The following is a 25,879-nucleotide window of genomic DNA, read 5'->3' as shown; positions in this document are numbered from 1 at the left end:
ATATATATATATATATATATATATATAAAAGAGAATGAATATTGATTTTATTTTTAAATAAGTGGTCATAGCTTTATGATATTGTGATTGTTTAAATAAAGAACCCCTTCTCTCTAAGTGCCATGTGATCTTTTACATCCACTTCAACTACCGCTAATGTAAGCAGGTGGGAACCTTGTTTTAAAATATCAAGTTTAGATGATGGCCTTCCCTTATTGAAACTTCCAAAGTGATGATGTATGTTATTGTTGCAACTCCTAGTTTCTGGATTACAGACTTCCTCAATGGGAAGAAAAAAATCAATTTCAAATGTGTTTTTATTCTGTTCTGCGTTCAGTAGTTGGTTCACTATCTAAAGCCTTGCTGTGTACATAACAGATTGAGCTCCATGGCTTCTGCATTATTTTTATTTTTGATCAGAATTCTTGAGCAAATAATTTATGACAACTTCACTTTGCGACGTGTCTCTGATCTTGCTTCATATTTTTGCCGTTTCACCCATTCAGATAAATCGTGCAACATTACAGTCAGTCAACAAGCCATGACACTGTTTCATAGGAAGTGCTCATAATGTATTTATAAATATTATTCATAGTATAAGTTGGACTGCCCCTTCATAATTTTAGTACATCTGTAGTTTATTACATTAGTTAAGTAGTAGTGGAGTCTCGTTAAAAAAATTAAGTTAGCCAATAGCAGCACAGCAGTGGAAATAGGAACATCACCAGAACCACATCACCACATTAACTGTGATGATACCAGATGGAAATTGACACAAGGGAGAGTAAAAATGTTAAGACAAGCAAACAATATACTTTTAAATCAAAACGAAACGTTCAGCTGCAGCAACCATGCAAGTTCCATACAGATTCCAAAGCAATGTAATCCAAACGCTCACACTTCATTAAATAAATACTCCAAAGTACGAAAAACTACAAGGTATATTTATTGTGCACTCAGTCGGTAAGCGCTTTCACATATTTGCTTCATCAGACCATAACGGACTGAGTACAGAAAATTATTTAAAAAGAATACCACCAATCACATAGAGACATAAAAATGTCATTTCCTTCAATGACGTTACAATTATAAAACCATACTGCATTATAACTAATCTAAAACAGTCAAATTATAAAAACTAAAAATGTCAGTTCAGTTGTTCTATATCTCACATTTGATAATGCATATTTAATGAAAGACAAGTGCAATATTTCAAGCTACTACTCATATAAGTGATACATATTATAAAATACATTCAATCATAGAAAGGCGCTTACTAAATCTTTATCACCACATTCGTAACTATACAGTATGATGCACCTCATCAGCGATCACTTCATAAATGATCGCTTACAGTAAATGAAGATTAAAGAGCATCAGACAATTCAAAACTATATGTTTCACAGCTTAAAACAGCCAATATAACTAAACCGCTGTACTGCTGAAAGCAGAAAATCACATAGCAACTGATCCTTAAAGGTAGCCCACTGCATGTCACCAATACAATCTACCTACACAAATCTAAAGTTGATGAAAACGCAACTAGGCGCGTCTCATCCACGATTGTTCCGTAGTTTAATACTGTAGTTCAGCTTCAAACAGCTTCTCCATGCAAAGCCAATAAGCAAAACAAAAATATAGAATATATAGCAGATGAAAAATATACACTATACAATATATATCTAACTCATTACTCATATAAAAAAGAGACTACGCATTAGCAAATTACTCATAAGGCATTGTTAAAGGTTGAACCTAACATAGACCTAAAAATTCAAAAACCTGCTGCACAGCATATAACAAACACTAATAAAAATATTTATTCATATAGCCTATAGCTATTCAATATTAAAGGCTGTATAATACCAATATCTGAATGTAGGTAGCGACGATAAGGTATCATGGAAGTCAGAAATCAAACGATGGTCTCTGACTTCACACCCAAATTATATACATGAATGAAGTAAGACATCCATCACTAAATACTAACTAGGACTGCATCAACGACCATAACAGGAAGACAAACCTAGAAATCAAGAGACTGCATAAGATAACTTCATATCAAAAATAACTATATATAATATATATTACACATCTCAATTCATTCATTCTCTATAAATTACAAAATAATTACGATAAGAACATAAACATATTACTCCTCATCTATAATATATAAAAAACATATATGCATATAATGCATCTCATCAGAAAATGTTTCTTATCAAAAAATATATATACAGACCTAAACAGACTCATCTGGTCAAAAACAAACATAAATTATGTAATATAAAACTACAAATACAGAGAAAATATCCTATCTCAACACCTATCTAACCCTAAGGCTCTTAGTACGGAGAAATGGCTTAATGGATACTCTTTTCATTTAAGCCTTTCCCTACATCAGCCCGAAGGCGGATGATCCATTTCATTTCTTTTTCTTCTGTAACATTTTTTACATTGCCACTTTGTGGATCAGGTGCAATGGTTTCAATGACCATAAACTCGAATGTATGCTTAGGTCCTGTGGACATCTTGGCTAAGGCATTAGTAATGGCCCCTATTCTAATATTTTATTGGTGTTCCCTAATCCTATTCTTTAGGAGCCTATCCGTCTTCCCTACATAAAAAGAGCGACATTCTACACAGATAGCTAAATAAACATCGTGCTGCGTATCGCAACTAGCTATACACTTGAATCTAAACTCCTTACCCGTATCAGGATGCACAAAGCTTCCTGAATTATTGATGTGCGAACAATAGTTACATATTCCACATGGAGTAGTTCCTACTATACTTAAAGCCTCTTGTTCAACATGGGGGTAACATAACATTCTTCTAATATTTTTTCTGTTTTTATATCTGAATTTAGGTTTATCTCCTATAATTTCAGCTATCAGTGGATCTATGGATCAGTTAACAAAACACCCCAGTGTCTCTTAAAAATATCATATATATTATTTTTATCTCTAGTGTAAAACATGGGTATTCTAATTTCTGTGGCCACATTATCTCTAGTATAATGTTCTCCCTCAACCTGACTAGAGAAATATGGCTCCGCTCTACTCGCTCTTAAAGAATCAATTTCACAAAGCCCCTCACTGAGGTCATTGGAGCTATAACCTCGATGCTTAAGCCTATCCTTTAAGTCTGCATTAAAGCCCCTTTCTGTATTGTTCAACCTTGATGCACGCATTGCTTGGCCCTTGACCACATTTTTAAAAACATAATTGGGGTGCATGCTGCTTCTGTGAAGCATGGTGTTCCTATAATACTCTTTTCTATGTACACCTGTGTCAAATGTACCATCACTTAATCTTTCTACACATATATCAAGAAAATGTATTTTTGTTGTAGAAGCAGCCATGGTAAACTTCAGATAACTGGTAGCTTGATTCATCTGTTCCACAAAGACTTCTAACATGTCAAAACTGCCATTCCACAAAAGGAAGACGTCATCAACAAAATGCTTATAAAATATCACATTTCTCTTATATAATTCCATCTTATACAAGACATCCTCTTCCCACAAAGCAAGAAACATGTTGGCGTAGCTATTGGCACAAGGTGTGCCCATAGCTACGCCATCATGTTGCAGGAACAGGGTTTTCTCAAATATGAATACGTTATTCTCAAGAATTGTTTCCAAAAATAGGCACAGTAAATGGGTCTCTGGTTTTCTGAATTGCTCCTCTCTTTCTCATCACACCTCAGGTATTTAATATCTATCTGAGGAAAAATTCTCTTTAGATCTGCTTTGGATATGCATATAGCTATGCAAACACTTCCATGCAAAAGTCCCAAACCTTCTAGACTTTGTTGTGCACTTGGGAGCCACATAAATGTCCTCTCTGTTTCTTTACGTTTTCACTTCTTAGTCTTTTCTAACCTCTTCTGGTTGATATTTATAGGGTGTATTATTTAATTTGTCTTCGCAATTATCCTTTTTAAACAGCAGGTTCTGTTCTAACCTCATCTAAAAACTCGACCAGAGCTGGTGTTTGGCTTAACACTACCCTGTTCCTTTCTGTTTGCCTCAATTCTGTTATCAGTCCCTGGTAGGAAAGGCAGTCTTCAGCTCGCAGTTCAAACTTATGCTTGGCCTCATCGTACTCTGTTAACTTTCCCTCCCTCCCAGTACTTGGTCTATTTGCTAATTTTCTGCAGTAAATTCCAGCCCCCTCATGCATATTTTTGTATGCCCCTACTTACAGTCACCTCTACTGGTACAATCTCCTTTCTCTGTTCCACTGTTGCCTTCATTCTTAAAATACTTTCTGGTACCTTATACATATAATTTAATTTAATGATTGTTTTTCTAATTAAGGGTCTGCATTCAGTATCCTACTCTTTCTATTTAGTGACACCCCCCCTTTCAGTATCATTTCTTCCCACTTTGATATGTAATCTTCTGCTTATGTTATGTATATGAGCCTTAACTGTGTAGCGCTGAAGTGTTTCTTTGAATCTGATAATACTAAACCACCTTGTTCTATGGAGAGAAATGACTCCTTCCACTTTCTGGTTGATTGCCTTACCTGTATATAATACTAAAGGGACTAGAAATATGTTCACTGCTTTTACTTTACTACCTGCATTTATAATCAAGACTTTCTCAGTTTGTAGTGTCTTTTGTTTAGTTTTTTCCCACATACCTGTAGCTTTCGTAACAGAATCCTTTTTAATTCATACACCCAAGTACTTTTATCATGTCTCAGTAAATATGGGTATTGCTGAACCGGTTCATAGGTGTATATATTAGGCTAACAACCTCAAATGTATCCCACATGTTTGTGTGCCTTCGCACCTAATTTAAAGGGTATATGAAAGCTAGGGCAAGATTTACAGGCTGCCTGTGCCCACTAGCGACATGGGTGCTGCACCCAGGGTTTTAGTTCATATTTCCCATCCACTGGTCCAGGTTTCTCTTGAATAGGGTTAGGGAGGATCTCTGCTTCAAAAAGAAAGGAAGGCCTATTCCATCAACGGGGAATTTTCCAAGACACTTAACCTGTCCCTCTAACATGAACTGCTGTCACAAGAAAAGTTTAAATCCCTAGACCAGGTAATTCTGATGATGATCATTTTGTGGATATGCAAAAGATCCATCAGGAATCAGATTATAGAGAAAAGACATAGAGGCAGACTGCAGAGGACATACTATTTATGCCCTGTATTCTTTTTTTTGAGGAACCTCTCTGGGCATTGCAGTTGTTGCATGTGCGTGATCTGGCACATACTAACGAGGGCGTTTTACTCATTGATGGGCCTGATGAGGCCAAATACAGTGGAATGATGACTTCCTTGGACCTAGATGCCATGCCCTTGCTTATAAGTTGAGCAACATGGTATGATTTTCTTACTACCTTAAACAAATGTAAGTCAAAAGTCAGGTTAATATATGCATACATATAAAATCCCTGACTACTGGCTGTACTCTTAACGGTTGTGTTATTGATGAGGTAATTTCCTAGGGTGGCTGACTTCCCAAAGGGTACTAATTATGTTTCTCTTGGCATTGAATTTTAAGCTGTAGTTTTGTTTGTGTTAGTCCTTCCTGTAGGATGTTAGTAACTTGGGTGGATTCTATGACTTCTGGTTTGCAATTGCAATCATCTACAAACTTGGTCAGCCAAAGGCCCTCGTCATTGGCCTTGACATCTGAGAAATAGATGCTAAAATGTAGCAGACGCAGCATAGAGCCTTGTGGGACTCCTGTAGTGACTGTCCTCTTTGTGGAGGTGGTCTACCCTTATCCTTACTTCCTGGATCCTATTTGAAAGCCATCTGGCTGTCCAGCTCTTAACATAGGTTTTTTTTTAAACCTATAACCAAGTTTGTTTACAATGCCTGAGGGGGTTGTTGTATCAAATGCCTTAGCCAAGTCAAGATAGGCAGTATGTAGAGTTTTGCCCTCAGCCATTGCCGTAGTGACCTATTTAAAGAAGTCCACCAGGATGAGTAGGCATGATCTGCCCTTGACACAGCCATACTGCGTTGGATCCAGTGTTTGAAGGTATTCTTTGTCCTTATTGATCATCTCCAAGGTAATTCTTTCCATGGCTTTTTATATGAGACTAGTCAGACTTATGGGAGTGTAGTTTCCAGGGTCCCTTATACAGAAGGATGACTGTTGCAGTTCTGCATTTATGTAGCACAAAGCCTGTCTGGATGGCTTTGGTTAAACAGCGACTTCAGTGGTCCCATTGTGTCATGTTTCAGGCTGTCTAGAAGGCACCCTGGGATATTAAAGGGCCTATTGATGCAGTCTTTTTGACCTTAGAGAGCAGATCTAGGATCTGCTCACAAGTGATAGTCTTGGCGGGGGGGTTGTTCAGTAATATTTCCTGGAGGGCAGCCAGGGAAGTGGGGGTAAAATGTGTGTGGACATAGTTTTCTTTTCTGTAGCCTTTGCTTTATTCACATTAAAATATTCCACAACACTGAAATGTCCTCTTCTGGATTTATCAGGAACAAAGTAATATTATTTGTAAATAAGGCTATTTTTTCATGATTACAATACCAGTTATGTCATTGAATATACAAGTCCCTTATTTTCTGTGCCAGTGGCTCTAAGTATAAAAGCAGGTAAAAAATAGGATAGAGGGACACCCCTCTTTGGCTTCTCTGTTCAAACATAGCTCATCAGACAGGAACCCTTTCATAGGTTGGTACTAGGCTATCAGCCCTAGGGCCTATACAAGCCTAGCCATAACAATTCCTTTGCTATTTCCACCTGAATTCTTGCCTCTAACCCTTCATATGTCGTCCTAATTACCCCCACTATTTTATCGGGGTACATAAATGCTACAATTTGCTCTAATCATAAAATCTCAGTTGACTTTATTGAATTCTTTCTCTGCATGAAGTCCCACCAAAAATAGCTGCATCTTGTTTCACTCTGCTTCCCTTTAGATCATCATTATTGTATTAGTGGCGTTATATGTTTGCCTCCCTTCCACAAAAACCACACTGATCCGTATCTGTCAGTTTTACCATGTCTGTCATTTTCTTAGCTAGTGTAGACATAACCACTTTATATTCATGTTCCAGAATTGAAGTTGGACTATACAAAGCTGGGTATGATTTGGGTAGTAGAGCCACCACAGTTTTCTTCCAAGATGCTAGTACTGTCCCTGCTATTAAAATATTGTTAAGTAACATTCTAGGATGTTTATCAGTTTCTTATTTGTCAGTTTCTGTCCTACTAACTGCCACAGGAATATCATCTTGTTTCTGGAGGCTTCCCAGTTGATTGTATATCACCATTTTTATCTCATCCTCTCCAAACTTTAACTATCAGTTCTTGAGCCTAATCTTCCTTTAACTTTGACATTGTTATGTCTTTCATAAATCCTTCTATTTGTCTTTTCTTGGCTACCCTGTTCATCTCCTTTGTAGAATTTCAAAATGTCTTTAATACCTCTATAGCTTCTCTGATTGTTTTTTTTTTTACTATAAGCTGCTTAGGTTTGGTAGCACCCCATTTGTATTTTGTGTTGTCTAAGAGTTATCAAAAATGATTGATTAATAGCAGCTTCCTCCCTTATTTTCCCTTTAGCATTTAGCAATAATTTTTCTTCTTCTGTAACATTCCTCTTTGTCTGTATCACAACTTCTGATGACATCGATACTTAATTCTTATTACTTCTTTCCGATACTTCTTTCTGTGTTGTTTCTGACATGTTTTTAAAGTCCATTTTCATTTTATCCCAGTCCTTAGCTATCTCTTCAGAAAAAATGTGCGTCTTCCCAAATAACTCTCAACTCATTTCCACTACCCATTCTTTAAATTCTTCTCATTTAACAAATTAATAAAGCACCATTGTCATTTTTGCTTCATTGCCCTGCATGTTTATCTTGGTCTGTATTTCTGCATGATCTGAAATAATTATTGGATGTGTTTCAGAACTTTAAATTAAATGCCATGCTCTTCTAGAATATAATTTATATGCATTCTAACCCAGTAATCGTAGCTTGGGAAATGTGTAAATTCTGCCTGGCTTCCTGCTAGTAAGTTCACATCTTCCATTCCAAATTTTCTCATGTATTTCCTCAGAACATGTGATTTATCCTCACTGTTGCACATTAGGTTCCAATCCTCAACCATCAGTAATAATCCCTGCTGAAAGCTAATTACTGCTTTCATAATTCTCCAAAGTTCCTTAGTAGTTTTAGGTGGAGTTTAAATGCATGCCGGTAACCACTTATTGCCACAAATCTACAATTATTGTCTTTATCATTTCATATTGCTATTGGGACCCTTTTCGTAATCAGTATTATTATTCCCCCTTTTCCTTTGTCCCTGATACTCTGCAGAATATCAGTGCTGCAGTCCTTTCTTTGCCAAATTCACATGCTCATTTCTGTCCAAGTGGTCTCCTGTAACATTGCTTTTGCACCGTACACTTCCTAATATAATTCAGTACCCTCTGCTTCTTTTACATACCTACAATGCCATTTACTTTTCATTATATAATCGATAAGGCATTCATTATAAGAAACTATTACTTTCACATATTCTACATGACAGTTTTTTTTGAATATATGTTTCCAACTTGCAGCTTACATGCACACATTAATGTTCATGAGACTGTTCTTATATGCATTTATAGATTTTCATCTCTGTTTAAACCCGTTACATTTTCCCAGATTTTTCATTTAAGTAAAAACACTCAAGATACAAAAAAACTATGTACAGTTTCATTTTAACCCCCAGTACCTTTTAACTTATAGCATTCCAGAAGACTTTATACATTTCCCAAAAAAGGGAAATTACCCCACCGTGTAGGTGCAGTTGCCCAAAACAACCATCTACACCCGCTGGCATTATCTAAAGTAAGGTTTAATCATGCATCTCCATTTTCCTCCCAGATGTGAAAAACAACTTGCATGCTCTGTTAACTGATTTTTAACCTTAAGAATAAGTGCACTGGCTACTCATAAATGAATAAGCTGGATTGTGCACTGTTGTATTTTATTCTGAAGTGCTAAATGCTAGGAATGCATATATTCCCTTTGATATGGAAGACTTTTTTTCATCGAACTGCTTGTCAGAGTACTAATTGTAGTGTTTCTTAAACAGATGCCTCAGAGTTCGAGGCTGAGTCATTTTGTGATTAATTGCTTCCACCTGTAGACAGAAGATATCACTTTTCTCAAATACTGGGAGAAAATCTTTTTATGTGTTTTCTAAATACTTCACTAGCAACCCAAGATGATATTGAGCACTGCTTTATATCTAGCCTTTTTATCTTGTTACATTATAATCCCCAGATGCATTACGGTCAAAAAAGTGTTTTTTTAGTTTAACAGCAGTACCATAAGCAGCAGTCACTTATGAAAATGCCCCACCTCACATTTAAAATATCTCTGCATACTGTACAGGACTACAGTATTTAGAGTGTAATATGTTGTTTACTTCAAGAAATGTATAATACGCATAAATAAGAAAAAAAAATCCTTCTAAACATTAATGACCAAGTGAGAAGTTATACTTCAGAGAGTTACTGCCTCTGTTAATACAGCCTCCAAACCCCTATTTTGTTTGGCCAGTTCTTGCAGTTCATATGTACAAACTGGTTTATATGGAAATTGCAGTTTGCAATTCTTCCATTTACGTTCTACTTCCACATTATTGCTCATCTTCCTCATCATTTTGACCACCCATCACCAATCTCTGGTTCAAGTCCATGGAACTTCTGATTTTTCTAGTCAGCTCCTGGAGTTTTTTTTTTTTTTTTTTCCAGTTATAGATGTAGTCCTTTGGAACAATGGAAAAGATTTTGCTGGGAAGTTTTGTCTGTAGGCATTGCCGTCATCAGACAAATGAGAAGCAGTCTATCCTTTGTCTTGCAGACTTACCTTTGGCGGGTCAACTTTGATTCCTTCTTAGTTCTACATTCAAAAATTGTCTTTGATCCTCCAGGAAAAAAATATTTTAAAAACATATGGCTATAGCAGCTTGAATCTCACACCTGCCTGTTGACATCCTCTGACTGCAGGGATGAACTTCTTTCCTGGTGTGCAGTGAATAATTTTCCGTAAATGCTGTGGAGTCCCCAGTTGTTTTCCATTCAGCCACAAGTTTTTCAGGGGCATCCCTTTCTTCTTGTATGACTGAATCTTTACTATTGCAGGTTATGACTGCTTTCTCATGGCCAAATTTAGAGCATACGTACAGTGTACCCTTTCAATTAACATATTCCACTGTGAACTACAAGTCCAGTTACTTATTTGTACTTTCATAACATTAATGCAGTTTATTCCTTCCAGTTTCTCTGATATAGCAAGAAATCTTTCAGGCTTCCTCCTCAAGCTCATATTCTAATGTCTGTTTTCCTTGAGAAGACTCGTATTCCGCCAGTCTTTCCTTCATTTCACCCTTCGATTTCTGCATTTTTATCAGCTCATCTGAATAGCTATTGAAATCTTCCATTCTTTCCAGCCTTTAGTCATTTAACTTTAAAATAAGTGAGAAACTAGAGAAATATATAAACACCACTGAATGCATTTGATTCATTTTACCTTTAAATTACTGAAAGACATTTCCTGTAATAAAGCTGACCAAAGCTAAAACCTGAACTGCTTTTTGCCAAACTACTGCACGACTCCAGATTCTTGCTCTTTTCTGTTTGATTTTCTTTAACATTCACCAGATTTCTTACTTGCTGACATCCAGGCAGTATAGTAACTAGGCAGTAATTGAATTTTACCCCGATTGTCAGTTTCCATCAGCTTTTACTTCTCTTTTCCTTTTCATACTGGGAGAGCTATAATTAACATGCTTTTCACAGTGTAACCACCATGGAGCCCCCAACAACAGTAATAGTTTTACTTGGGAGGGTCTTCGCCCCCACACCCCCTTACTTTTGTATATTAATTGTACAGTTGCATAACTATTTCCAAACAAGACACAGTGCAAGTATTAATCAACCCAGGCAGGTTCAGCTTTACCACTGCTTGGCAAACCGTAACTTTGATGGTTTGTGAAACTTGACACATCCTTCAATAATTCATAATGTGTAGAATTTACATACACACACACAGGTGGGTGTTTGTGTTTGGATGGATGGATGTAGTATGTAATGTATATATTTTGGGTCCCACAAATTTCATCAAACTGAGGTTTAATTGAGGTTTGGATTGTTGAGCCCAATTAGTTGCAGCCTGATTCATCAAGTGCTAAGAGCCGGTAGAGCAGGCCTTGCGTCCCGTTCATGAATTATGTTGAAATCTGTCCCCAAGGTTTACTGAGTAGGATTTTGCTGAATTGGTTTCGGTGGTGCAAGACGCATCAAAACCCAGCTGTATTTATTACTCATAATATATAAGTACTACCTGTAAGGCACATGCTTCTTTTACAGTCTCTTCAGCAGTCTTTACTCTCTTATTCTTTTGGCAATAATGGAGAGCACTGAACTGAGTGTAACTTGCGTCTATGAGTACAAAGACAAGTTATGCTCAGTCCAGTGTTCTCCATTATCACTGAATTAAGTATATTGCAAGTGTGTTTGCATTAATGGTTATTTTTTTCTTGTATGTATGTTTGTAATTGTGTTGCGTCGGATGGTGTAATACCTGGCTATTTAATCCGTTAATAAACTGTTACAGCACTGCTGTGTAATTCTAGTTTACCTTCTTATGGCAAATTTAAAGGAATTATCTTGTCAATGATATGGAGGTACACTCATTCTGTAGTTGATAGCAGGTTGAAGGCAAAGAAATGGATTAAATGACTGTGAATAACCATCTTGGCTTTTCTTAATCAAACATTTATGCCCTAAATAAATATTTTGAATTTGTTTTGGGGGACCTAACTGCATAATCTTCACTTTGTATCTGTCAACCTCTTAGTGCAAGAAATCTGGGCAAAGCCTAAATAATGGGGTCTTAGGCCAAATCACAGGGACAAATTTTAAATATTCAACAAGAAACCAATAAACAGCCTGCTGGTAAAGGTTAACTCTCCCGCCAAAAACAAAAGCAACAACAAGAATACAAATGGCAGCAGTTGTCCAAAGTACGGCTCCAGACCACATCAAATATAAAACCGTAGCTTTAATAGTCGGTAAGCACTTTCACCACTCTCCATGGCTTTTTCAGATCATACGGTCTGAAGAAGCCACAAAGAGTGGTGAAAGCACTTACGGACTATTAAAGCTACTGTTTTATATTTGATGTGGTCTGGAGCCGTACTTTGGACAACTGTTGCCATTTGTATTCTTGTTGTAGATTTTTAATATTGCCCTGATAAGTGTAGAAAGTTGCTAGAATGACAAGATTTATATAATATTAATTTCCTGAAGAATATAAAGTCTGAAATTCAAATGTATGTCATTATTTAGTGACTTCAGTCCTCAATGATTTGCCAGAAAACCACAAATGTTGAGGAACAAACCAAAAATACGAGGGAAAAATTCTGCAAAAATGTGAACAGTTGAAGGTATGGTGTTAATATTTTTCCTGAGAGTGGCAGTAATGCAGAACACTTTGCTGAAATGGTGTCTTTGTGATTCTGATTTAAAATGTTATGACAGCAGCTATGCTTCTGCCATAACAATTCAACTGTCATGCAAGGACACTATTTAAGTCCAGTGTTCAACATTATCACCATTTTTATTCCATACCGGATTCTTAATTTAATACTGTTTCTTGCTGTTGTGAATTTCAAAATATTACAATTAAAATATCCAAAATATTCATCACGCATATAAAAAAAGTTTCCTCACAACCTCTAAACCCCTCAGTTTCTAAATGTCTTATTTCCAAGGTCATACAAACTCAGCAAAAAAGGAAATTAGTTATTAACAAAATGTTGCTGTACTGTAATTTGCCCAAACTTGGGGAACACCAGTCAGCAATGAGCAATCATTGCATAGTCAGCACAATGCTACTTCAACATTTAGAAAATTTTGTATAGAGGGAGGCACAAACTTTTAAGTGTGTCGGCTTAAAGGTGCATATGGCTAGGGATGGTGTTCTTCGTGTTTCACTGTTGCAGTCATCACATTTGGGTTATCCCTGCCAGGGTAGCTCTTAGCCGGCCCAAGTACCAGAGACTTAGTATTTCTGCATTGGTTGCTGTCGCTTGAGGACTGACGTCAGGTCGTCAATAGTATAAAGTAAGGCAGCCAACGCCATTACATCAGTCCTTCTTGCCATTGAGCCCGAAGCAGAAGCAGTTTGCACGATTGCCGGTTGGCCGCTACCTGAGTTTTCGTCTCTGAATTGAAGTTGAAGTATTCTAAAGCTAGGTACCCCGTTGGGGGATCCTTTTTTCTTGCACTAACCGATGTCAGAAAAAGTTAATAATTGTCTCGCCTGTGGAAAGCAAATACCACACCGAGACTTCCTCTCTTACTGCATCACTTGCTTAGGCCCAGACCACAACGTCCCCCGTTGTTGCTTCTGTGCTTTGTTCCAGAATTATCCATCATCGGGCCCTTATTGTAGCCAGATATTTTTGTTTACAGTCCTCGAATTCTGATATGGCTTCGGTAAGCCATCCAACAGCAGATCTAATGAAAAAAGTAAAGATAGACAGAGACGGACCGCACAGGTCTAAACCTACCGACGGCGCTTCCATTAATCTAGTCGTCAGTCCTCCGGTATTCAGTGAGGAGCTTTCGTAGCCCCTGATAACCACTTCAGTCGATTTGCAGGCTGCTACCGAGACCTTTTTGGAGTCCGTTATACTGTAAAATTCTTCGACTATGGATCCTGCAGTCATCTCTACCTTGGATGGATCCGGAGCCACTGAGCAGGCACCGGCTTCCGAGGAAGTCCTTCGCACTACCGAACCTCGACACAAACAGACGTCTTCTTTCGCGACTACTGTTTGTTCAAAAACGACAGAGTTTCTTAGGCCCAGGATTCGAACCACACCCAAGAAACTGATGACTCACTGTCAGGCGCCTGCTACCTTGGCTCAGTCTCAAATGCTTAAAATGGTCGAAGACCTTATCATGCTGATTAGGGGAAGCCAAGCTAGCCCCTCAAAAAGGAAAAGAGATCTGTCCACTGTAGTTTTGTCTGAAGAAGAGTCAGATGAATCTGATGCATCTGACTTTGAAGACATGCAACCCCTCTCCACTTATGAGGATTCTGATGCAGAGGACTCCATTCCTTCAGCCTCTCCCCCAGAGGATTTTTCCATTGGGGAAACCCTGCATACTTTAAGGGAGCATTTCCAATGGGAGAGTCAGGACTACCCTCAGTCTAAAAAGAGACTTGGGGAATTCCTAGATCTTCCGCAACACAGACCCCTGGCCATCCCCCCAAATCAGTGGGCAGAGGCTCAAAAGCAAATCCTTTCCCTGCTCCCTATGAGGGCAGTAGAGCACATTCCTGAAGAACAGATAGGCCAAGGCTTCTACTCCAAACTTTTTCTGGTGTCCAGAAAAGAGGGCACCTGGCACCCCATTCTCGATCTATCCATTCAAAACACCTTCATGGTGATACCAAAATTCAAAAATATTCACCCTCCTGCAGCTGCTACCCATGCTCTCCAAGAACACTTGGCTAGCCACCCTAGATTAAAAAGAGGCCTACCTCCACATTCCTATCAGGGAGTCATGCAGGAAATATCTCCAATTCAGGACAGGATCTCAACACTTTCAGTTCTCTGTGCTTCCCTTTGGCTTATCTATTGTTCCCAGAGTTTTCACAAAATGTCTGGCTCTGGCCATTGCCTTTTGCAGGCAAAGAAATATTCAGATTTACCCATACTTAAACGACTGCCTTATTCTGGCAGAGCCAGGAAAAGCTGCTCAAGCACCTGGCCTTTGTAAAGACCCTACTAAGCTCCCTAGGGTACACAATCAATGAAAAGAAATCCAAACAGGTGCCCACCCAAAGGATAATCTTCCCGGGAGCAAGTCTGTACACAGCATCTCAGATGGCATACCTTACACCAGAGAAACAAATTTTCCTGACAGCCTACTTCTCTCAACTAGCCACCAGGCCCCAGCTATCTACAAGGAAGATCCTGCAAGCTCTGGGGTTCATGGCATCTTGCATACTACTCATTCCATTTGCAAGACTGCATATGAGGAAACCTCAGTGGTACCTAAAGAGCCTTTGGTGTCAACACTCTCAAGACCTGAAAACTCTTCTACCTATAATTCCTTGCCTCAGAAAGGAATTTCTTAGGTGGGCAACAGCATGCTCCCACAACAAGGGACTGCCCTTCTCCCCACCCCCGCTGCCCAGATCCTCACCACAGAAGCAGCAGACTATGCTTGGGGTGCACACCTGGACAGCAGCTGCATACAGGACCAGTAGAGCCCACAGCAAATCCCACTGCACATCAATCAAACAGAGATGATAGCTGTGCAGCACGCATTGATAGCTTTCAAACCCCTTCTCTCTCCAGGGGTTCTCCTGATCAAAACAGACAACACCACTGTGATGTGGTACATCAACAAGCAGGGAGGGACTCACTCCTACCTCTATGCAGGCTGGCCATGACCCTTTGGCACACAGCCTCTTCCATGCAACTACACCTGTTAGCACAATTCCTACCCGGCTCTCTCAACTCTCTGGCAGACCAATTAAGCAGAAACCTTCTGGACCCACACAAGTGGCAACTCAACAGAAGTACCTTCACCCTAATAACCCAGAAATGGGGAACCCCGAAGGTCGACCTCTTTGCCTCCCACACCAACCATCAGCTCAGCAAATTCTGCACCAGGGAGCATCACTGCATGGCTTGGAAAGTGGATGCCCTGTCCTTCCCGTGGGTCAGTCTATCGGTCTATGCCTTTCCTCCCCTACCTTTCATCCCCAGGGTACTGCTCAAATTAAGGGTGGAAAAACCAAGGACCATTTTTACAGCTCCAGACTGGCCCCGACAACACTCGTACCCTTTGCTGCACAGCCTGTCCCCTCTGCCTCCATGGCATCTTCCTCAGATTCCAAACCTCCTGACCCAGAGGGAAGGGAAATTCATGCATCCCCAGTTGCAGACACTCAGACTGGCAACTTGGCTTATTCCCTAACCCTGAACCAATCTGCCATCTTCAGTAAACGGGTTCTGGATGTTATCTGGGAGGCCAGACTTCATAGCACCAGATTGTCTTATGCAGATAAATGGAAAAGGTTCTGCACCTGGATCCAGGCTAAGGGTGCCAATACAGCACAGCCCTCCATCCCTCTCATCCCGGATTACTTAGCTGACCTACTACACAGTGGTCTGCCTTTCTCCTCTACAAAAATGCATGCCTCTGCTGTTTCTGCTCATTTTCCCACTGAGCAGTCCCTTTTCTCACACCCTTTGATCAAACATTCCTCAGAGGGTCTAGCAACTTGAGGCCCCCCCAGAAGGGCACCAACACCAGCTTATGACATTAACTTTGTCTTGGAAAAGTTCATCCTGCCTCCTTTCGAACCAGCTTCTTCTGCAGAGCTAAAATTTCTCTCCTGGAAGACAGCATTCCTGCTGGCCATCACTTCAGCCAGAAAAGTGTCTGAGCTGCAAGCACTCATGGCTGTGGAACCCTTCATCATCTTCCATGCAATCAGGGTACCCCTCAGAACTAACCCATCCTTCATGCTCAAAGTGGTGTCCAGTGTGGCTCTCAACCAATCCATTCATTTGCCCAACTTCTTTCCTAATCCCCAGAACAAAGGGGAAAGGATTCTGCACTCTCTAGATGTGCACAGACAGCTCAGGTTCTCTCTAGAAAGGACTAAATCATTCAAAGTGTGATCAATTGCTGGTTAGCTTTGCTACACAGGCAGAAGGCAAAGCCATCTCCAAGCAAACCATTTTCAAATGGATAACACACTGCATCCATTTCTGCTACAAACAGCATGGAAAGCCTCCCCCCAGGGGGTCAGGACACACTCCATCAGAGCAGCCTCCACCTCTGCAGCTTTCCTCAGAGGAGTCCCCACCAGGGACATCCTGGAGGGTGCCATCTGGACATCTGTTCACACTTTTACCAAGCATTACCACCTGCCTCTCTTCTCCAAATCCAGGGCAGGGTTTGCCTGTGCAGTCTTGCAGGGGCATCCTAGCCAGCCCCTAGTTTCCTTAACTGCCTCCACCCATTTCCTCAGCTTTGGGAGTCTACCCAAATGTGATGACTGCAACAGTAAAACACGAGGAACATAGTACAGTTTTGTACACTTACCATAAATGTAGATGTTTGAGTGTATTCACTGTTGCAGTCCTGGTTTCCCTCCCTCCACCCCCTTTATTCTCTTTCACCTTTTATTACCTTTCTTCCTTGTTGTTCTCCTTTCCTTACAAGGGACATATTGGTATTTATTTTCCACTGGTGTGTTCTTCCACCAGAACCTGGCCTCCTACTTTGGGGGCTCCTGACAGGTTAGGGCAAGAAAAACTGATGTAATGGCATTGGATGCCTTACTTTGTACTACTGACGACCTGACGTCAGTCCTCAAGTGACAGCAACTGACGCAGAAATACTAAGTCTCTGGTATTCGGTCCACCAAGGGCTGCCCTGGCAGGGATAACCCAAATGTGCTGACAGCAACAGTGAATACACTCGAACATCTACATTTATGGTAAGTGTACACAACTGTACTTTCTGGCCCTCATTTTTGCTTGCCTAATATGGTTCCTGTGCTCCTAAGATTCATGATACTTGCATTTTGCCAGAGTGGGGCACAGAAATGCATAGTGTTTTCCTTCCTGCATAATGCTAAAACAGACTTCTTGTTTTTTGCACATTGGTATTTTTAATAGCCATAGCTCAAATGAACTCCCACTGTGTAGCTTTCCTTTACCGTGCATGTGCCCCTGAATTATATTTTGTTTACTTAGAGACATTGTCAGTGGCATTGACTGGCTTATTTAACAAAGATATGTGCAATGGGTTGGCCTCTACTGACTGTTATGCTGCATTCTTCACCAAGATACCTTACCTTGATAGTTTATTTACATGAAAGTTACTTAAATTACAAATACAGTTTGACTATTTTTGGTAAAACCGCTCACGTTGCCTCTTTTTTGTACATTCTGTACATGCACATAAGTTTTTGTGAATTCTAAAACTTTGGTTACTTTGTTGCAGTTCCTAAAGAAGGTCTGAAGAGCCAAGCTGTCTTTGAAGAGATCCGGATGACTTACATTAAAGAACTGGGGAAAGCAATAGTGCAAAAAGAGAGAAGCTCAACTCAGAACTGGCAGCGATTTTTTCAGTTGACAAAACTTCTCGACAGCATGCATGATGTAAGTTAAAAGAAGTAGTCTATTATGTTGATGATAAATCATATGTTGTGGTAGAGTTAAATTTAAATTATCTATTGTGATAGAGTTAAATATAAATTATACCATGACCCCCCCATTAATATTCCAAAACATGCACGCTGATTGGCCAGCGTGCACGTTGTAAATCGACTTATACTAATGGAAAAAGGTCCGGTCGCCTGGACTTTTTCCATTAGTATAAGTCTCTTTTAAAACACTGTCTCGCTATGTTAAAAGAGTTTAACGTAGCGACACAGGTTTAAAAAAAGCAATGGAGATCTCCGTTGCTTTTTTTAAAGCTGTCTCGCTATGTTAAACTCCTGTAACATAGCGACACAGTGTGTAAAAAGCAACGGAGATCTTGCTTTCTCCGTTGCTTTTTTTTTTAAGCCTGTCTCGCTATGTTAAATGGGTTTAACATAGCGAGAGCTAAAATAAGCAACGGACATCTCCGTTGCTTATTTTAAAGCTGTCTCGCTATGTTAAACCCATTTAACATAGCTAACAAAAAGCAACGGAGATCTTGCTTTCTCAGTTGCTTTTGGCCACAACTCTGATGTACTGCGTAGGCATCGCAGTACATCAGAACTACCGCAGATACCAGACAGCTGCGGAAGGGCAGCAAAGAGGCATTATACAATGCCATTATTTAAGAAAAGTAATTATTTCTTTTCTTAAATAATGTCATAGTATAATAGCAGTAACCCACTTCTGGGTGTGGGTAATGCGGGATTTACCTATGGTTGTCTTTGTTTGGTCCCTCGGCCTTCGCCCTCGGGACCAAACCACGCCAACCGTGGGTAAATCCCGCATTACCCACACCCAGGCGTGGGTTATTGCTATATTATCTAACTGGTATTTTAACCATAATCTGATGTAGCACTTAATGGATGGTAGAGCAGGCAGTCCTGTCTTTGCATGCCAAGATATTAGTACTTACAAAACAGTGTTAATGTTTGACTTAACAGATGATGTTAAGTTGTCTATCTCGCCTTCATTCTTGCTGGATGGGTTCGGAGCCGACCTCGGCTCCGACTCGGCCACTCTAAAAGCTCGAGAGTTGGTTCCACCGGCTCGAGGCTCCCCTTATATCCCACAATGCTAGGCGAGAGTTACCCCAGATCTCGTTTGCCGCTACAGCTTCGAGGTTGGTTTTTTTACCGGTTCTTGGTGAGTAACTTTTCTTGTTGAAATTAGTCTTTAAAAACTCCCCGTTTGATGGATCATCCCTCTTTGGTCCTCAAGTGAAAGCAACCTTGACTAGGTGCGAGACTGATGGCCAAGACCCTTTCTGCCGTCGGAGTCCGTTTTTCTACTCCTTCCAGGCCTTACCCCAAAGGCCAGAAAGGTGGAAAGATGTGGTTCCGTAAACAATCTCAAGGGACTTCACCTGACGCACAGAGTCGTTTTCCCGCCAGAGGCAGAGGCGGGAATAATAATGGTAGACGTCGCCCTAGGGGCAGGGGGGGTCCGCAGAACCAGGGCAATCGGGAAGCCTTCCCTGACAAGCCCTTTCAGCATCCCTGAGGTGTTGCCCGACTGCCCATCTTCGGAGGCAGTCGGGGGAAGATTATCACTGTACCCAGAAGCCTGGCTATCCCTGACTCAAGACAAATGGGTACAGTCCATCATTTCCGAAGGCTATTCTATCCCCTTTCTTCGCTTTCCAAATCAGTCAAAAAAATCCCTTCCAGATGTTCCACCCGCTCAAAGGGATCTAGCAGTTTTGGAGATTTCAAAACTGCTTGCAAAAGAGCAATTCAGCCAGTTCCAGCAGACCAGCAAGGATCCGGAATCTACTCAAGGTTCTTTTAGTTCCAAAGAAACAAGGGACTGGAGACCAATTTTGGATCTCAGTGTCTTGAACAAATCAGTCAAGAAAACAAGATTTCGGATGGTCACGCTGCAATCCATCCTTCCCCTTTTGGGCAAAGGAAACTGGATGTGCTCTATAGACCTTCGGGATGCGTACTATCACATAAAGATGAACAGACGATCCAGAAGATTCCTCCGCTTCAGGCTGGGAACCAGTCATTTTCAGTTCAGGGCCCTGCCCTTTGGTCTCACCACTGCCCCCCGGGTGTTTACCAAATGCATGGCAGTGGTAGCTTCTCACCTGAGACGACAAGGATTCCAGGTGTTTCCATATTTGGACGACTGGCTCCTCACAGCTCCCACCAAGCATCTCCTTCTGATGGCCAAAGATTACACTTTTCGCGTTTGTCAAAAGCTGGGTATTTCAATAAATTGCGAAAAGTCTGTTTTGTCGCCTTGTCGTACTATTACCTACATAGGCAAATCTAGATACAATAAACATGTCTGCAAGACTAACACATCAGAGAATAACAGACATTCACAAATTGGTATCACTCCTTTTCAACAACAACAGAATCAAAGCCAGGTTAGTTCTAAAGGTGTTGGAAATTATGGCAGCGGCCATACCTCTGCTTCCATTAGCCAGATACCACATGCGGATCCTTCAATGGATGCTCTTTACTCAATGGTCATACCAGGAACTTCCAATGTCTCACACCATTATGATCCATAGCGTGCAAAAGCATCTCATGTGGTAGATATCTTCCCCTCAGCTCTTGTCGGAAGACCCTTTGTTCCACCTCCTCCGGTTGCTACTCTGACAACGGATGCCTCCCTGATCGGGTGGGGGGGGCATTATCAGGGCAGGACGGTCCAGGGCACATGGCAACCAAACGAATGCCACTTGCACATAAATGTTCTGGAGATGAGAGCAGTGGTTTTAGCGTTGCAAGCCCTTCAAGGCTCTCTTCCCTTGGGAACGATTGCAATCCAGACAGACAATATGTCTGTAGTGTGGTACATCAACAAACAAGGCGGAACCAGATCATACCCCCTGTGTCGAGAAGCACTCAGACTGTGGCAATGGGCGATTTCTTCTCAGCGGTTTCTGATAGCAACGCACATCCCCGGGAAGTCCAATCAAATTGCGGACAAGTTGAGCAGAGCTATACTCATGCCTCACGAGTGGTCTCTGAAAGACTCTGTAGTGAGAGAAATTTTTCTCAAGTGGGGTCAGCCTTGCTGCGATCTTTTTGCTACTCCCCAAAACAGCAAGTGCAGAGAATATTTCACTCTATTCCCTTTACCAGGCCAACCCAGCAGAGACGCTCTAGTCCAAGTTTGGCCCCGGGGACTTCTGTATGCATTTCCTCCTTTCCCACTGATCTCTCAAGTAATACAGAAAGCTATCGCTCAGAAGGCCTCATTGATCCTCATTGCTCCTTACTGGCCTCGACAAGTGTGGTTCCCCTTTCTACATCGTTTTCTCTTAGAGCGACCGTGGAATCTGGACCTAGTTCCAGATCTGTTGATCCATCAGTCGGGTCAGTTTCATCGCTCCCTCCCCTCTCTGAACCTCACTGCTTGGTTCCTCCAGTTCCAACCTTAGCCAGGCTTCCTCAATTATCTCACTCTGTTAGAGATATTTTGATAGCTTCCCATAAATCTTCCACTCGAAAGATTTATTTGAGTAAGTGGAAACGCTTCACATATTGGGCTCAAGGAAAGGACATAGATCCTTTCACTGCTTCCATCCAACTAGTCCTCGATTTTCTAGCTGAACTCTTCCATGCAGGTTCATCTCCCTCTACACTTAAAGTTCATTTGGCAGCTATTTCTAACTTTCATGTGGGTATTTCTGAATCTGCCCTAATGTCCCACAAGCTCTGCAAAGCCTTTTTGAAAGGAGTTTTTCTTCTCAGACCTCCTATAAGAAATCCTCCTTCTCCTTGGGACCTAAATTTAGTTCTTGCTTCTTTGATTCTTCCCCCTTTCGAACCTGCAGTCTCCTGTTCTTTAAAATTATTATCATGGAAAACTCTTTTTCTGGTAGCTATTACATCAGCTAGAAGAGTTTCAGAGCTTCAAGCACTCAGCTGTCGTCCTCCTTATCTTTTGTTTCATAAGGACAGAGTATCCTTACGAACTAACCCGTCCTTTTTGCCTAAAGTGGTCTCGACGTCAAATCTGAATCAAAGCATTGATCTACCGGTCTTTTTTCCAGAATACTCCAATAGGTCTGAACAAAAATTACACTGCCTGGATGTTCACCGTCAATTGAGGTACTACTTGGATAGAACTAAACAGTTCAGAAAATCTGATCAGCTGTTTGTCTCCTATGCGGAGAGCAGAAAGGGACTTTCAGTTTCAAAGGTATCATTATCCAGATGGCTAACATCTTTGATTTCCCTTGTATATGAAATTAGACATCAAAAGCTGCCTGATAAACCTAAGGCTCATTCCACCAGAGCTTTGGCTACTTCTTTAGCCTTCCAAGACAGACTGCCTATCGACACCATTTGTGCAGCGGCTACTTGGGCTACTCCTCACACTTTCATTTCTCATTATAAGTTGGATTTAGCTTCTAGGCATAGAGCTAACTTTGGTTCCACTGTTCTCAGGAGTCTGTTCCGTTAGGCCACCCGGGACAAGGTGCTAGGGACGCGGTCCCATCCAGCAAAAATGAAGGCAAGATAGACAACTTAACATACAGAAGTTATGTTCTTACCATAACGTTCCATGTTAGTTGTCTTCTTCTCGCCTTCTTCTTGCGTCCAACCCTCCTTCCCCCTGGCCTGGACAGACCTAGAGGAGTTCTGATTGTGACCTCTCTTTCTACCACCTCTTTCTTAGACATATGCTATTATGCATATTTCCTGGTTCAGGATGTAGGTCACCCTTCCTTCTTCCTGTTGTTAGAGGTGGATTCTGTTTTACAGTTATTCTGTTACTATTATAAGCTGGGGTTAGCTTACAAACGAGATCTGAGGTAACTCGCCTAGCATTGTGGGATATAAGGGGAGCCTCGAGCGGTGGAACCAACTCTCGAGCTTTTAGAGTGGCCGAGTCGGCAGGTCGGCTCCGAACCCATCCAGCAAGAAGAAGGCGAGAAGAAGACAACTAACATGGAACGTTATGGTAAGAACATAACTTCTATTTTTGTTATCACAGTTTCCAAATGGAAAACCTTGCTAAAACAAATACTAATATAATCTACCAGCAAACAGATTACCAACATCCACTCTTTTTTTTTTTTTTTTTTTTTTTTTTTTGGGGGGGGGGGGGGGGCAGGAAAGAAAGATGTAGGAAAGGATTCATGAAGATTCTTTCCTTCCATGCTAAATGGCTAATAGGCATGGTAAAGGTAGGCAGAGAAATAGCTCATTAGCAGCTTATTAGCGTGCCTGGGAATTGAACAGTGTGCTGTCAAACCTGACTACACTGATGTTTCCCTACTACCCCATACATTGCAGTGCCATAAGTAACTCCACATGTGCGCACACACACTCTCTAATGACCCCCACATGCCTACACATCTGCACAACCACAGTGAAGACCCTGCACATCTGCACCCACTCCTGGAAACACACACACCACTAATACACCCGTACAAAAAGTCCAGATCTCCTACACACACACACACACACACACACACACACACACACACACACACACATCCACAGCTGTGATAAACTTATCTGTAGTTTCTGTACGAGCCACAACAACTCCCATAGGAGTGAAGTGGTAAAAACCATCAAAAGGCGGCATATATTTTTTTCTAACTAGACAGGAAAATAACTTGTGAATCGCTCTGCTGAGTTATTCCATACCCTGAGCCATTTCCAGGGAAGAACACATGGCAAATTAGCATTAATCCATCCCATCGACTGCCCCGTTAACAAGTGGCTACCTCAGTTAGACTGCTGGCCATGGCATGGCCACTGCCAGGCAAAGCTGTAGTAGGAGAGTGATCCCCAAGTCATTAAGATTTACTGTGATGCAGAAATCTTTGAGGTTGAGGCTTCTGCACTGTGGTAACTCTTTCTGACTCGCAGGGTTTGGCTAAGATCCCTTTTTATTAGACTTCTTTGTTAGTAAAGATGTTCATCGTGTTTCACTGTTGCAGTCATTACACTTGGGTTATCCTGCTGGCAGGCTACCCGCAGTCGGCCTGAATTCCAAAGTCTTGGTCCGGCATCAGTTGCTGTCGCCTCTTCCCTGACGTCAGTGCACCAGGGGTATAAAAGATGCAGCCAATGCCATTTTCTTCAGTCTTTCTTGCTGTGCGGTGCCCGAAGCAAAAGCAGTTCACAAGTGCTAGTCGGCCAACTCCTGAGATTTTCGAAATCGAATTTCAAATCCGAAATCTTCAATAAAGCTAAGTACCTCATTGGGGAAACGTTTTTCTTGCTCCAGCCCGATGTCAGAAAAAGTTAACAATTGTATTTCTTGTGGGAAGCAAATACCTCATAAGGATTTCCACTCTTACTGTATTCCTTGCCTAGGCCCTGACCACGACGTTGCTAGTTGTCGGTTTTGTGCTAGATTTAACCAACGCACTATTAAGCGTCGGTACGATTTTGCTTTTCATTATTTTGGCAGAAGGTTTAACTACATAATGCCGTCGGAACAACCGACGACCGGAGTTCATAAAAAACACAAGGATAAAGACAAGGACAAGCATACGAGGTCCAAAACCGATGACGAAGCCTCTTCTAGGCCAGTCGCCGGTTCGCCGGTGCTCAGTGAGGTGCTTTTGCAGCCCCTGACTCCCGCTACCTCAGAGCCACAGGCCGTCTCTGAATCCTATGTGGAGACAGCTAGGCCTCTGGATACTCGAGGTATTGGCCCTTTGGAAATTAATCCCTCAGATGGGTCTGGATCCTCTGAGCAGTCATCGGCTTCTGAGGGTGTCTTCAGACCTACACAACTTTATATAAAGCCTACTTCAGTATCCAAGACAAAGTCCAAAACAGTTTTAAAGACAAGGAAACCAGTACAGCATTCTCCAGGACAGGCTTCTATGCCTAAGAAACAGATGCTTAAAATGGCCGAAGACTTAATTACTTTGATCAGGGGTTCCCATCCCCCTCCTGATAAGAGGCCTAGGCAAGATACTGAATATGATTCCTCTGATCAGGTTTCCATTTCCTCTGATTCCTCTTCTGATCAGGGATATTCTGTTCCTCCCTATGAGGATTCTGATGCTGAAGATTCTTTTCCTTCAGCTTCTCCTCCTGAGGACTTTTCTTTTGGGGAAACCCTGCATACCATGAGGGAGCATTTCCATTGGGAGAGCCAGGATTATTCCGACTCTAAGAAAAGACTTAGAGACTTTCTTTTACTTCCTCAGCACAGACCTCTTGCATTTCCCCCCGTTTTAGACATAGTAGATGTTTTTTCAGAGTCCGGCTTGTCTCCAGACTCTTTACCTCCTTCCCCTGTTAAGCCGGACAGATACTACAGGGTCCCAGACTCCCATAAATTTCTTTACAAAAACCCTGCTGCTGACCCAGAAACTATCTCACAGGGTCCCAAAGGGGTCAAGGCTGCTTCTGCAAAACCCTGTCCCCTCAGACAGAGATTCAAGGCTTTGGGCAGATGGGGGAAAAAGTTTACACTTCTGCTACCTTGGCTGTAAGGGCTTTAAATTGTCATTTTCATATGCTCAAATGTCAGCAATACTTAATGTCTTTGTTAAAACAAAAGATGTTGACAAATTCTGAATGTTCTGAGAACAAAGATTTGCAGAATTTATTGCATGCAGCTGAACAAGTGGGAAAACATACTTTGCAATGTGGCTATGTTTCACTGGAGGCCTTGTGCAGATCCGCTGTTACAGGTTCT

General features: G+C 41.2%; 1 protein-coding gene across 4 annotated transcripts in view; it reads left to right on the top strand.

Moving 5' to 3' along the window:
- Positions 1-25,879, top strand: part of NR3C1 (nuclear receptor subfamily 3 group C member 1) — a 1,023,052-nt gene that overhangs the window by 978,192 nt on the left and 18,981 nt on the right. For all 4 annotated transcript variants that reach the window (XM_044069153.1, XM_044069152.1, XM_044069149.1 and 1 more), the window contains exon 8: positions 18,042-18,199. In XM_044069153.1, the coding sequence (XP_043925088.1) occupies positions 18,042-18,199 (158 nt within the window). The remainder of the gene's footprint in view (positions 1-18,041; positions 18,200-25,879) is intronic.

This window comes from Protopterus annectens, chromosome 4.part0 (genome assembly GCF_019279795.1).
Source record: "Protopterus annectens isolate FY-2018-M chromosome 4.part0, PAN1.0, whole genome shotgun sequence".
Classification (NCBI taxonomy): Eukaryota; Metazoa; Chordata; order Ceratodontiformes; family Protopteridae; genus Protopterus; species Protopterus annectens.
The sequence above is the reverse complement of the archived record's forward strand: the minus strand, read 5'-3'. Positions and strand labels throughout refer to the sequence as shown.